General features: G+C 39.9%; 1 protein-coding gene across 12 annotated transcripts in view; it reads left to right on the forward strand.

The window, feature by feature from the left end:
* The window catches only part of PATJ (PATJ crumbs cell polarity complex component), a 356,331-nt gene that overhangs the window by 276,752 nt on the left and 64,300 nt on the right, over window positions 1–15,279 (forward strand). For all 12 annotated transcript variants that reach the window (XM_067726362.1, XM_067726358.1, XM_067726363.1 and 9 more), the window contains 3 exons: window positions 5,038–5,112; window positions 10,288–10,402; window positions 13,492–13,625. In XM_067726362.1, coding sequence (XP_067582463.1) covers window positions 5,038–5,112; window positions 10,288–10,402; window positions 13,492–13,625 — 324 coding nt within the window. The remainder of the gene's footprint in view (window positions 1–5,037; window positions 5,113–10,287; window positions 10,403–13,491; window positions 13,626–15,279) is intronic.

Genomic DNA, 15,279 nt, shown 5'->3' on the forward strand with positions numbered 1-15,279 from the left:
TCCCAACCAATTTAATGGCCTGCCGTGGAGACTTGTTATTCAACTTGGAATTTCATCTTGCCTAGAAGGAAGCTGTTGCTTACCAGATAGTTCTAAATTGAGAAAGTAATCTTATAATTATTCAGCAAGCATGATGGGCCCAGAGAAGCCCTTAGTTGTGACAGCTCAGAGCCCTGAACTCATACTTTCTTACCTATGTTTGGTGCCCCATGATCTGAATCCCAGAGCTTCTCAGAAATGTTACGATGTTCTTTGCATCTGTAAAGTTTTCACTTCTCTGGGAAGGGCTTATTTGCTGACATAATTTTAAGATCATATAACCTAAAACCTATGTTGATTATCTTATCTTTCAAAGAAAGCAGAAAATAAGTGACTTTATATTGAAGGCCTGTTATATCCCCAGCACTGTGCAAGCCACAGGGCATATCACAGTGAGTGTGAGACATAAGTCTTCCCTTCAGAAAGCTTCCAGAACTGCTGAGAATAATGGCAGCTAACTCTGTCACTGCATTTACTATGTGCTCCAAAAGGCATCATTCTAAGTGTATTAATTCATATTTTATATGAGATCAAGCCTATTATTATCCTCATTTTATGGATTAGGAAACTGAGGCACAGAGACACTCAACTAATAAGTGTCACAGCCTGGACTTGAATCTGACTTTAAATAAATGACTTAGTGTTGATGAGTACTGTTGAAGGGAAAGTAAAGATGCTGTGGGAGCTTTTGCTAATGTGATTTCACCTGATCCAGGTGGGTAGATGAGTGAGTAAGAATTAGGGTGGGGGCTTCCCTGGTGGCGCAGTGGTTGAGAGTCCGCCTGCCGATGCAGGGGACACGGGTTCGTGCCCCGGTCCCGGAAGATCCCACATGCTGCGGAGCGGCTGGGCCCCTGAGCCAAGGCCGCTGAGCCTGCAATGGGAGAGGCCACAGCAGTGAGAGGCCCGCGTACCACAGAAAAAAAAAAAAAGAATTAGGGTGGGACTGATCTAGGCAAAAGTTGTCCTTTGACTACTTTTAGGCTGAGCAGCTTTCTTTAGTTTGTTGTCTTGTACTCAGTTCACTTCATCTCTATTTACAGACTCAACTCCAGTGAGTTTGTTATTCTGATCGTTTCTGGGCTCCACCTCATTTTAATCAGAAGTCTCTTGGTGGCAAGCGATAAAACCTCAACTTGATCTTATAGACAGAAGGGGAAATTCACTGATAGGCTACAGGTTCTTCTTACATAATTGCAGGAAGGGACAGTTGGAACCAGAGACCTGGTGCTGGCAGAGGTGACTCTGCACATTTGTCTGACTCTCTTCTACTTCACACTGGCTTCCTCAGCACGGTATGAGCATGGCTGTCCATGGCTCCTAAGCCTCTCTGCCAGAAAGGGGCTGGCTCTCTGCCCTTGGGTCCACTGTGGAAAATCTATAGGATGTTCTTGTGCGGTTCAGGTGTCCACACTTGGACCAGTTACCGTGGCCAGACAGACAGACATGTTGAGTACCCAGCTTTGGGACAGAAGTCAGCCAGCTTTGGTGATTGTAAGCTGGATATCAATCCATTATTATCTATTATAAAGAACATTCCCAGTGTTGCCTTTTATGTCCAGTCCTCTGAAGCTCCTTCTCTTGATCAGAGTAATTTGCCTGGCCCGCCAAGCATTTTCTTTCAGCGGCTCATAGTGCTGCGCTGAGGATTATAACATAATGCACACAGAATGTGTCATATCAGTATGTTTCATGAAATGAGAAGATCTTTCCACACTCCTTCCTCAGTCTTCTTATTTAGAGGTCCCCTGTGCAAAGTCAACACCTTAAAATGTCCCAGAACCTCATCTTTGAAGGCACTAAGAGCTCCCTTGGAGCAATAGCTGAGAGATTAGTAAGTTCTAAATTTAATTGTAAACACGAAGGAAAGTGACTCACCCAAGGTCACTGCAGTGTCAAGTGCCATGAATTTTGTTTTTCCTGCCCAGGCTCGAAATAAGCAGACATGCCTTGTTCCGACTTGTTGAATCTAAAAATGGAATCATTATGTTGAGGCCAACTCCTGGGAATCTTGTATGAATTGTTGGGAGGAAGTGAGCCTTTCCCTGCCCCTGTGGTTTACCCCTCGGTTAAGGGCAGGGACTTTGGAACAAGATGTGTCTGTGTTAAGTTCTGGCCTGGCGTATACTTTGTTTTGTTTTTTTTAAAATTTTATTTTAATTTTATTTATTTTTACTTTTGGCCGTGTTGGGTCTTCGTTGTTGCTGCGTGTGGGCTTTCTCTAGTTGAGGCGAGCGGGGGCTACTCTTCATTGCGGTGCGCAGGCTTCTCATTGTGGTGGCTTCTCTTGTTGGGAGCATGGGCTCTAGGCACATGGGCTTCAGTAGTTGTGGCACACAGGCTCAATACTTGTGGCGCATGGGCTCAGTTCTTGTGGCTCACGGCCTCTAGAGTTCAGGCTCAGTAGTGTGGTGTACGGGCTTAGTTGCTCCGTGGCATGTGGGATCTTCCCGGACCAGGGCTCAAACCCATGTCCCCTGCATTGGCAGGTGGATTCTTAACCACTGCGCCACCAGAGAAGCCCCCTGGCATATACTTTGGATTCTCTGTGCCTCCGTTACTTCAACTCTAAAATGAGGATGATAGAAGTACCTAACACATAGGTCTGTAGTGTACATCGATATCTAAAATATGTAACCTGGGCTTCCCTGGTGGTGCAGTGGTTTGGAATCTGCCTGCCAATGCAGGGGATATGGGTTCGAGCCCTGGTCTGGGAAGGCCCCACATGCCGCGGAGCAACTAAGCCCATGTGCCACAACTACCGAAGCCCGCGCGTCTAGAGCCCATGCTCCGCAACAAGAGAAGCCACCGCAATGAGAAGACTGCGCACCGCAACGAAGAGTAGACCCCGCTTGCTGCAACTAGAGAAAACCCGCATGCAGCAATGAAGATCCAACGCAGCCAAAAATAAATAAATTTTTTAAAAATCCAGAAAATTGGAAAAAAAAAAAATGTAACCTACCTGGCTTGGTAACTGGCAACCATGCTCCGTAAGTTCTAGCGATTGTTTTATCACCATCATGTACTGGCTCCGTCCCTTGGACCAGAGGTTTAAGGGTTATCAGTATAAGAGATGGGACATTGTGGTGGGCCAGATGCTTTTCAGAGCTCTGATTTCATCCTTCCACATTTTTGAGGACAAGATAAGAGAAAGGGAAGGAAATTAATACCTCTTGGGCACCTGTTCTCTGCCACATACCTTCACACATATATCATTCAGTTGTAGTTCAATATTTCCATAATTATTTCTCTAGTTTCTGTCTCACCAGATATGTACATGTCATAAGTGCAAGGCTCCATTAGTCTTCTCACAGCACAGAGCAGGTGCTCAGCAAGCATATGTTGAACTCAACTTTGATGGCAACGCTTCATTCAGGTAGCGGTTACTGCATTCTCACTGTTGGGAGAAATGAAGGTTTCTAAGCACTACTGCTGCTAGTAAGTAGTGGAACCAATCTGAACCCAGATTTTTCTCGCTGCTATTCCAGTGCCCTTTTCATTTACAAGTGCAAATGATGAGGACAAGTTCTACAATTAGTAGTACCCTGTGTCATATGCAAATTGGGTTTTAAAGTGTTTAGCTGGGGAAGTCAGCTCTTCTGTCACATTGCTGGTTAATCTGGGTTTAAACAAAGGTAGAATTGCAGACCTCTGCAGTATCATTTTCAAATAGAGGCACTTTTTGCTCTTCCTAAGGCCATTTGATCCACACTAGAGGGAACAACAACAGTGGTTTCTGTTTATAAGGTAGTTTAGAGCTTATTCTGAAAATTCCCATGAGCACCATTTACTGACTTTCCCATGTCTTTCTTCTCTGTTTTCAGCTGTGATCCTTTAAAATAGAGGCCACAGGGTCACCTTCACTGTGTGCCCTTCCTTTCATGGCTGGCTCTGAAATCCATCCAGGTGCATTTAAGATTTAAGTTCCCGAACTTTGATTCATTTAGCACTAGCCCTTTATCAAGCTTATATTCTATTCTGCCATATGTTTAAGAAACAAATAAGACAAAATCAATGATATTAGTATGTGAGAGACAAACACATAAGATTTTTAAATATATATAATGTTACAAAAAATAGCGATAAAATAAATTGGTCATGCTGTGAAGGGGCACCACCCAGGGGCTCAGGGAAGAATTAAGGGAAGAGGTAATTTTAAAATTCTTTTTATGTCACATAATCTGTTTAGGAGCAAACTAACACTCTACTATACAAGTCACACCTTTCCTCTCACCTTGAGATAGATTACCTATCTGCCAACTGTGTACTAGACCCTCTGCCTGGGTGTCTCTCAGACATTTACCAATGGCCAAGTAAACCCATCCTTTCTCCTATCCTATCCAGATCAGTCTCTCTCTGTGTTCCCTGCCTTGTCCAAGTAAAATGCATGAGTTCATGCCTTAGAGTAAACCATCATATAATAATTTCCCCTGTAAATTGCCTGTAAAAAAGGATGGGATATGGTGGAAGGCAGACAAGCGTTCTGGTCAATTTATCACTGTCATCATTTATTTCAACTAACTGTCCTTTAACTATGCATCAGTTTCACATGTGTTTTGATAGTTTGCGTCTCTCCTAAGTCTGAAGTCTGCACTTCTCCATGGAGTTCAGCCTAACTTTTATCTCCCAGTGTCTTTAGTGAGTGTACATTTTTGCCTCTAATTGGATATTTTAAGGGGAAAGAAATTCTAATATCAGGACTTGAACCCTGAAAGGTTCAAGAAGAAAAAACTCTGGCTGAAATGACCATCAAAAGATATCTGATAGGCTTAAAGCCTGACAGACCTGAAAGGGCAAAAAAGCATTTGGAAATGACAAGCCTGTGTTCTTTTCTGAGAGTTAGTCCAGGTGGATGAATAGAACTCTCCTGCCTGCTGTGTTGGTCATTTATGTAGTAGCTTCAAGCCCCATTAAATGGTGCTTGACTGCTGAATTTGGAGAGTACAGTTGAGCCTACAGTTGTAATACCGATAACTGGCTGTATCTTTTACATTTTAGGAAGTCATCTCCCAAGTGGTTGGTCAAGGTGTGGTGGCAGGTCAGCAGAAGGCACTGGAATGTCCAACTGACAGCGTATGTAACTGACCCTTTATGTTTGCTCTACTCGGATGGTGTGTGTTATAAATGGGTTCCAGAAAAAAAGGAGATGGTTGCAATGAATTCTGATCCTTTATTACTTGGCAGGAAGTTAAGGTATGTCTTTCAACCTGAAGTCAACCCACAACTGTATCACCGATCCTGTGCAGGATGTGTGGAAATATCCTTTGTATGTCTTCCTGTACCAACACCCTAAGCAGGTGTTTAAAAGTGAGGCATCTCTGAAAACACACTTGCACCTAAATTCTGAGAGCCCCATGCCTTACATAATGTCATGAATAAAAATTTTAAGAAGGAGAGTTTGTAGTTTTATAGAATTATAAATGCAATAACAAGTGTTCCTTGTATTTATATAGTTTTTCTTCTTAAAAAACTATAAATTTCTATCTGTCGAATTTTTGTCCTATTTTTGCCGTTGAACTTTTTTTTGTGCTGCTAAAATTTATATTATTACTATATTAACTATTTTTATGTTTAAGGAACTATAGATTACTAGAGCTTACAGGAAATATATATTTCAAACATTGCCAAAGAAAATGCCTTTGTAATTAATTTCCAAAATTTACAAGCAGCTCATGCAGCTCAATAACAAAAAAACAAACAACCCAATCCAAAAATGGGCAGAAGACCTAAATAGACATTTCTCCAAAGAAGATATACAGACTGCCAACAGACACATGAAAGAATTCTCAACATCATTAATCATTAGAGAAATGCAAATCAAAACCACAATGAGATATCATCTCACACCAGTCAGAGTGGCCATCATCAAAAAATCTAGAAACAATAAATGCTAGAGAGGGTGTGGAGAAAAGGGAACACTCCTGCACTGCTTGTGGGAATGTGAATTGGTACAGCCACTATGGAGAACAGTATGGAGGTTCCTTAAAAAACTACAAATAGAACTACCATATGACCCAGCAATCCCACTACTGGGCATATACCCTGAGAAAACCATAATTCAAAAAGAGTCATGTACCAAAATGTTCATTGCAGCTCTATTTACAATAGCCCGGAGATGGAAGCAACCTAAGTGTCCATCATCGGATGAATGGATAACGAAGATGTGGCACATATATACAATGGAATATTACTCAGCCATAAAAAGAAACGAAATTGAGCTATTTGTAATGAGGTGGATAGACCTAGAGTCTGTCATACAGAGTGAAGTAAGTCAGAAAGAGAAAGACAAATACCGTATGCTAACACATATATATGGAATTTAAGGGAAAAAAATGTCATGAAGAACCTAGGGGTAAGACAGGAATAAAGACACAGACCTACTGGAGAAGGGACTTGAGGAGACGGGGAGGGGGAAGGGTGAGCTGTGACAAAGTGAGAGAGAGGCATGGACATATATACACTACCAAACGTAAGGTAGATAGCTAGTGGGAAGTAGTCGCATAGCACAGGAATATCAGCTCGGTGCTTTGTGACCGCCTGGAGGGGTGGGATAGGGAGGGTGGGAGGGAGGGAGACGCAAGAGGGAAGAGATATGGGAACATATGTATATGTATGACTGATTCACTTTGTTATAAAGCAGAAACTAACACACCATTGTAAAGCAATTATACCCCAATAAAGATGTTAAAAAAAAAAAAAGAAAATGCCTTTGTAAAGTATCCTAAATTATATGCTAAAAACCTAAATAAAAACAAGTAGGTGTAGAAAGAACCTTAAAAATAAGGTTCAACTGAAAACAATTCACTTCAACTGAAAGTTGTAAGCAATTTTTAAAAATTTAGAACCATATTTTTTTTTACTTTATGTAATATATTTGCAAATAGTATTAATGTGCTAGTACTTTACATACTGCCACTTATCTCAAGACATATATCAAACATCTCTAAAATTTTATAACCATAGAATTTTAGAACTGGGGTGAATCCAAACATTCTCTGGCCTTTCTTTTCCCTGCTGAAAAGTGAGCACTTAAATATCTAACTCATTCTCCTTTCAGAAAGTGATTATTACCCTTTTCTATAGCTGCAGAAGAGAAATGGCCCGGAGATCATTGGGCAACATCTGCAGTGAAGCTGTGTCAGCTCATCATAAACAACTTCCCAACCATTTGAGCTATGACAAAAGGAATGAGATTCCTTGTGGAAATGGAATTTTTCATCCCTGAAGGTTTTCAGTCAGAAGCTAGCTGATCATTTATTAATATGTTATCAAAGGACATAAAAACATTAGTAGAGGTATCACCACCAATTTACAGATGAGGACATTTAGGAGGTTGAGTGGCTTGCCTGTGATCACACAGCTAATTAGTAATAGAAAACTCAGTCTGTCTTCTTTTGAGTAGTGATTTTTTTTTCTTACCATGAAGATCTGATGAAGTGTAGACTCTTTCCCCAGAAAAACACTGGTAAGTATAACTTTGATACAACCGCAGCGGTTTTATAGTTCCTGGAATTCCCTCTATAAATCTCTTAGAAACCCATTTATCTTGTGTTAAGAATCCATGATTTAACTAAAAAATAAGTTTCAACTTAAAAAAACAAACACCCCCCCCAAAAGAAAAACACACTTGACTGAGCTCCACACCCCTAGTGCCAATTTCTTTGGTCTAGAATGGGGGTTCCAGCATTCATAAATTTTAAAGGCTCCCTAGCAGTTTCTGTTATGAAGACAGGGTTGAGAACCCCTGGTTTAGTTAGGCTGGATGACTTATAAAGTCCACTCCAACTCTGATGTTCAAATACAGTAACATTCAACAGCAAATCCAAACTGTCTTCTTTTTAAAAAAAATTTTTTTTGAATTTTATTTTATTTACTTTTTTATACAGCAGGTTCTTATTAGTTATCTATTTTAATATTTATTTAATTTTTTTTTTATACAGCAGGTTCTTATTAGTTATCCATTTTATACACATCAGTGTATACATGTCAATCCCAATTGCCCAATTCATCACATCACCACCCCCAACCCCTGCCGCTTTCCCCCCTTGGTGTCCATACGTTTGTTCTCTACATCTGTGTCTCAATTTCTGCCCTGCAAACTGGTTCATCTGTACCATTTTTCTAGGTTCCACATATATGCGTTAATATATGACATTTGTTTTTCTCTTTCTGACTTACTTCATTCAGTATGATAGTCTCTAGATCCATCCACGTCTTTACAAATGACCCAATTAAAAAAATTTTTTTTACATAATTTTTAAAGGTTACAGTCCACAAATCCAAGTTTTCTAATCTTTCATACTTGGTAGTTTGGTTTTATGTCAATGGATGAGTCGTGGGAGCTATGTTCCTCCATCACCACATCTACCAACAAGTGGTCTGCCTCTAAACATATGTTTGTTTCACTTGGTTTCTATGGACTACTCCCGTATTTTTTCAACCCATATCTATTAGAAACCTACCTAGTATGCACAATGAAATGGATGCTACATGAACTGGGAAATAAAGATGAGCAACAAACATTCTCTGCTGTTAATAAAAGTCATGATGTAGTGATGACTGTCTCTTGTGCTTTTCTGTTTTAAAATTCACACCATTTTTCATAAAAGAGCTCTGTAGCTGGCGTTTAGCTTTATTATCAATTTTCTTTCTTGAGATTATACAAAGGAAAGGTGACATAAGTACTGTGAGTTAAGATTATGTTCAGTTGCTGCAAGAAGTTTCTCTTTTACCTAACGGTGTGGCTGTGATCAGTTTGAGGATGACATGGTATCTCCATGGTGTCACGGACCCAAGCACCTCTTATCTGATTACTGTACCATTATTTGATTACTCTACCATCCTCAAACTGTAGCATCCATTTTTTTGGTCTAAGACTGCTGCTCCAGTTATTACCATTGCATCCACATTTCGTCTAAAGAAGGGGAAGGCAAGATTGTTCTCCTTGAGAAAATGACCTGAAAATTGTACAGTTCATGTTTGTTTACATACCATTGATCATAGACTAGTCTGTGGTCATGTCTGGCTTCAAGGAGGCTGGGAAGTGTGGTCTTTAGAGTAATTGGATATTTAGGTGGTTCCATTGTTCAGTTTTCTCGTAGTAACCCCTAGTTTGTCATTGTTTCACTTTCTTCTTTTTAAAATCACTGAAAATATATATTCAAAAAAGTCTTTTTAAATAAGTGAACGGTCATTATTAAATGATGGTGATAGAAAAACTGCAGAGAAAAAAAAAGAACATCAGTAGAATCATAACCTAGCAACTGTTTGATAAACGCTTTAAACTTGCAGCATTCTTCAAATGCCGACTTTTAGTCCTACTTCTTCCTCTAATTAGCTGTATGATTTCAGATGTCACTTGACGTTTGTGTCTTGGTTTCTTTATCTGTATCTTCCAGCTGGGGATGGGTTTCCTGGCTAACTACAGATCCAGAAGGCAGGCCAGGTCACTACCTATATTTCTTAACTGCCTGTTAAGCAAGCATGGAGTCCTTTTGGTTTTTCTTAGTTTTCTAATACTAATATTCATTAGAGATATTATCAACAAAAATTCAGAATTACAAGTTAATTTTCCAAAGCTTGCACAGCAAAGGTCTCTGTACCTTCAATGAATTACAGATTTATTTCCTACTCTGAGTTTCCATGTCTTCAGTTTTTCTCTCTGCATTCATTCATTCATTCATCAAACATTTATTGAGGCCCTACTATGTTCCAGGCACTGGGAATCAAAGGTGAATAAGCATTCTTTTAGGTGAATTGAAGTGTAATGATGTACCTGGGTTTGTTGTCTCTTCCTAACCCTAATGCTCAATTAACCTACCTCAGGCATCTTTGACTATGTTAATATGTCCAGGAAAGTTGGGCAGTGTCATGTGCTGAGAACATCTGCAGCACAGATGTTTTTCACTAAGCACAGCACAGATATACAGACTTCACACTGATTTCATCATGTAAAAATGCTTCCTGGCCCCAGCTTCATACACAAACCACAAAGATAGCTTCTATCCTTCTTCCCTTCCTTGATCCATCCTTCACCGAAGCATTTTAGATATAAAGTTAAATAGGGAAGCATGGGGAATGGGACAAAAATCATCCTAACTTCCCCATGCCACCTCTCCAACTCCAAATTTCCAAGAGGCATTATTGGAGTGCACCATTGTTTTGGTAACAATACACCAATTTTAAAGTCTTCTCCTCTTGTTACCTTTCTCCTCTCTGACATTCATCTAATTTTCCTTTCGTTTGTAGGCCGGCAGCCAAATGAAACAGCAAAAATATTCAACGAAAGTCTCCTTCAGTTCACAAGAGATCCCTTTAGCACCATCTTCATACCATTCAGCAGATGCAGACTTCACAGGCTATGGTATGAATCTTTCTCTGAGCAGAATTGAATCCACTCATCAAACCTTAGAAAAAGAAGGGATTGTGATGTCCTGAAGAGAGCACTGGACCAAGAGTCAGGAAGCCTGGCTGGCATCCCTGCTCTACTTCCTGGGCTTTGGGACTTGGGCAGGTCACTTTACTTCCAAAATCATTTTTTCTCATCTCCACTAGTGGGATTGCCTATTACTTATTGAATATAAAAGTAGTAGCACAAAAAAGGCCCTCAGTTAATGCTACTTGAATCTGAGTCTTGCAGATTATTCTCTAGTCTCTCCAAAATATTGTGTTTAGTTTATGAGTAATGTCTCTTAAAAATCACATTGAACCAAATTGTAGCCTTGCGTATGTCGATGTAAGCTATTTAAAGACTTGATTTTCAGTGCTTAAAGAAATTGATAATCACTTTCTCTCTTTGAATTCCTGGATTGAATTATGCTGACTAATGGTTGAAAATAGACCTTCAAAATGAATAATGAGTATTTCCATTTTGCTTTTATGCAATGTAAGTCAGTTTTAAAAGAAGGACTATTTAAAACACATGCTCACCAATGGTAAAGCATAACCCTGCATGAATTTAGCAGACCTGACACCTTTATGGTATCTGCATTTTACATATTTTTTCATGAATATTAACTCATAAAAAATTTATGAGCAGGTATTATTCTAAAGCACTAGATTTTTTACTAAAATACTTGATGGATGTGGTCAGCAAACTATGACCCCTGGGTCACAGTTGGCCCACCATCTGTTTTTATATGGTCTGCAAGCTAAAAATGGTTTTCACATTTTTAAAAGGTTGAAAAAAATCAAAAGAATGTTTCATGAAAATTATATGAAATTCAGACTTCAGTGTCCATAAATAAAATTTTATTGGAATACTCATTTGTTTAGGTATTGTCTATGGCTGCTTTCACACCATAAGGGTAGAGTTGAGTAGCGGCACCAGAGCCTGTATGGCCTGTGAAGTTCCAGATATTTACCATGTGGCCTCTTACCAAAAAAGCTTGATGACTCCAATGTAGACCAATTGAGTTTTGATAATATATATCCCGTATCTTTACCTCTATAGCAGAAATTAATCATCCCACAATTTAATCTGTGGAAATTGTATTCATTCAGCCATCCACTTTCCAAACAGTGATTGGGGGCTTGGTAGGAGTCAGGCTTTGGGCCGGATTCTATGAGAGAAATAAATACCAAGACTGACTCAGGACTGGCTATAGGGTAGCCAGAGGCAGAAGCAGAGGAGGGAAAGAAATGCCTCCTCCAGTATCTCTTACTATGTTTTCTCTCCTCACTCAAGAGACTAAGCTAGTGATTTACACAAGGAGTATAAACTATTTAAAGCATCCATGAAACTATGACACTGTCATACATTGTTTTTATTGGAAATTAGTTAACAATGTAGCATGAAATACGTATGTTGCCAAAAGATCTCGAGTCAAATTAGGTTTACGATTTACTAGCCTTCTGATATGGCCTTTTTAAATTGTTGCGAGGTTGTGTCGTTGTTACACAAGAGGCCATTCGATTAATAAATTCCACGTGGTCAGGAGCGGTACCTGTATGAAAGCCACACAGTGCCAGTCCCTGGGCTGGGCACCTCAGGCACATTGTTTCTTTAATTCCTCAGACAGCCTCCTGGATAATGATTACGTGCATTTTTCTGATGACGAATGATCCTCAGCTGCACCCACTATTAATTTCCTTCTTGGGAACTCACATCCACTTCTGTACCACCCCGGAACTTGTGCCCTTTGGTCCTGAAGACAGTGATTATCGCTGAGTCAGAGCAGAGCCCTCACAGGCTTATTTAGGGCCTGTGTTCTTTTGTTTTCTACCAAGTGTCAGCAAACTTCTTCTGTAAGGCGTCAAGGAGTAAATATAAGGCTTGCGGGCCACGTGGTCTCTCTGTTGCAGCTACTCAGCTCTGCTGTTAGCAGCCGTAGACTAAATGTAAATGAATTAGCAGGGCTGTGTTCCAGTAAAACTTCATTTAGAGACATTAAAATTTAAATTTCTTATAATTTTCACATGTGTTGAAATGTTATTTTTCCTTGGATTTTTGTTTTTCAACCTTCTGAAATAAAAACCATTCTTGATCCTCGGGCCATAGTGTGCTGGCCCCAACTTGTACAGAGGTCTGTGAATCTCAGCTTAGCCCCTGTGCACTAGCAGCAGCTGACCAGCAGATGGGGCCCTTTATTATCAGACCTTTACCAAATTATATCACTGTGTAAGAATCAGTACTCATGATGATCAAGACCAGTTATCAAAAAAGATGACGTTCTCTAGAAAATATTATTTGTATAAGAGTCTCTTGAAACTAACATTTTGAATGTTTGGATTTTTCAGTGGGCTAGGTTTGACTGAAGATGCATATGTGTTAATATTTTTTTCCCCCAGTTTTTAGAAAATCCCAGTCTAAAACAATGATTTTTAAAAGTAAAAGAGCAATAACTCTTTTCACAAGCTTTTCAGTTATGGACCCAGCAATTAATTCTACAGTGTTGTGTTTATAACACTTTTATTTTTTACTATGTATATTTATATTTGGGGATCATTTTTAGGTGATGTTATTTTCAGTTGTGCCATACTTCATTGATTAGATACTTTATACATTTTAATTCATATGATATGCTCTAACTGAAAGTACTTAAGCACTATTTCTTAATTAGTATTTTATAACTGTAGCTCAGCATTTATACCAGTCTTTATTCTCATTATAACATCTACCTATATGTACTTAATCATTTAATCAACTTAAATTTTTCCATACCAGTTTTCATGGTATATATTAAGATTTTAAAAATTTCAAGTATAACTAAAATGGTTGATCGTGTGGGTTGGTGGTAGCTATTGTTTTCATCTCAAAAGTGTCATAGGACCGTCATGTTTCATCCCCGGGTGAATGGGCAGTAGTGACCCAGCTTTTCACTTCATGGTGCTTGGGAGGAAAAGAGTGAAATGATAAACACACGTAAACGCTGCACTCCCCGAGCAGTGGAGTGTGCAAGCTGAGCTGCATCTCCTACTTGCCAGTCATTCTTGTGTTCACTCCTTCTTCAGGTGGTTTCCATGCTCCTATGTCAGTGGACCCTGCCACGTGTCCCATTGTTCCTGGCCAGGAAATGATTATAGAAATATCCAAGGGGCGTTCAGGGCTTGGTCTCAGCATTGTGGGAGGAAAAGACACACCCTTGGTAAGTTTCTAGAAGTGAACTATATCCACTGGCACAGAGTTAGATGCTGAGCCTTATTATGGCCTTGGGTCACTTCTGTGGAAGACTTCGCTTTTTCATAGTACGTAAGTATATGAACTACTGTTATTATGATCATTATCATCATTATTATATAGTGGACTGCTACATAAAAGTGTACATCACTTACTCCACTCCCCAAATTTAGGCTTGGCTTTATTTTATTTATTTATTGCAGTAGGCGGGCCTCTCACTGTTGTGGCCTCTCCCGTTGCGGAGCACAGGCTCCGGATGCGCAGGCTCAGCGGCCATGGCTCACGGGCCCAGCCGTTCCGTGGCACGTGGGATCTTCCCGGACCGGGGCACGAACCCGTGTCCCCTGCATCGGCAGGCGGACTCTCAACCACTGCGCCACCGGGGAAGCCCGGCTTGGCTTCATTTTGACCATGTTCACGTCTACTCGTAATTCTTTTTAATTGGTCTAGAACGTTAATTTTTACTTGAATTATGGATCTTTGATTATTCAGTATTTTGATTGTCACTGATCAACAGTGCCCTTAAAATGTAAAAGTTCCTGGGTTTTGATTTACAAAAATGTGATGAATCAATGTGCATGTATTACTTGAATAAGTAATACATGCACATTATTCAAAGCTAAACTGACACAGAGGATATAAAGTGAATGGTAAATCTCCCTCCTATCCTTTTGCCCTAGCCTTGCCCTTCAGCCCCACCCCCGATCCCAACCAGGGCCTCCCCCTAGAGACAACCACTCTTACTAATGAATATGCTTTTAAATGAACATTTTGGTATTTCTTTTGCTCATTTTATTTGGTAAGAACTAAATTGTATATGCCATATTTACAGTTAAAACAAGTATAGTATCAAAATAATTCTTTCCATTTTTGACAGAAATATGTTTCTGTGTTAGTACTGTTGGAGGGGGCAGGGAATCCTGTTCTATTTTTCTGTAATGAATATTAGTCCCCTAAGGCACTAGGCAACTCAAGAACAGCATAGGCTGCAGAAACCAGGGTCTTACCGCCTTCTACATGTTTCCTTGTCATGTTCCCCCTCTCTCCCGCTATCCGGACTGATCTAGAGAAACCTATGTTTAGTTTGACCCTACTAGTGAGCCACCTGAACCTGAATGTGCACAGAGGCTGGTGTTTATTTATTAAAGGATTTTATTTCCTTCAGCTCAATTAAAGTATTGTTAAAACTTTTCTCCAGGGTTTAGAATAATTTATTTCCTGAATTACTCTGCCTTGGCCTGTGCAGGCAGGAACTGCTGTGTGTAGCGTCCAGTGTGCACTGTGACGTTTTCATCAGGTTGGGTGGAACTGGGAACACCTGGAGTCAGCCAGCTCAGCCAGTTTTAGCTCCCAGCCCTTTCATGGGTCTTTGGCTCCTTAAGGTCCCAGAACTTTTCTACTTTGTTTGTTGTCTGGCTTGGAATGCTCTCTGTTCAGCTTTTGTCATTGAGGAAAGGGGCAAACTCTTCCTTAGAAGCTTCCCTTCAAGTGGTTTGGTCTAGGTTATATTTTCAAATTGTGCTTTTAATAATGCCTTCTAATTATATGTGAGCTGGCCTTCAAACAGTTCATAGAATCACTTCAGCCATCCAGCAAGCTCCTACTGTACCAGGAGGTAATAT

This window comes from Pseudorca crassidens, chromosome 2, assembly GCF_039906515.1.
Source record: "Pseudorca crassidens isolate mPseCra1 chromosome 2, mPseCra1.hap1, whole genome shotgun sequence".
Classification (NCBI taxonomy): domain Eukaryota; kingdom Metazoa; phylum Chordata; class Mammalia; order Artiodactyla; family Delphinidae; genus Pseudorca; species Pseudorca crassidens.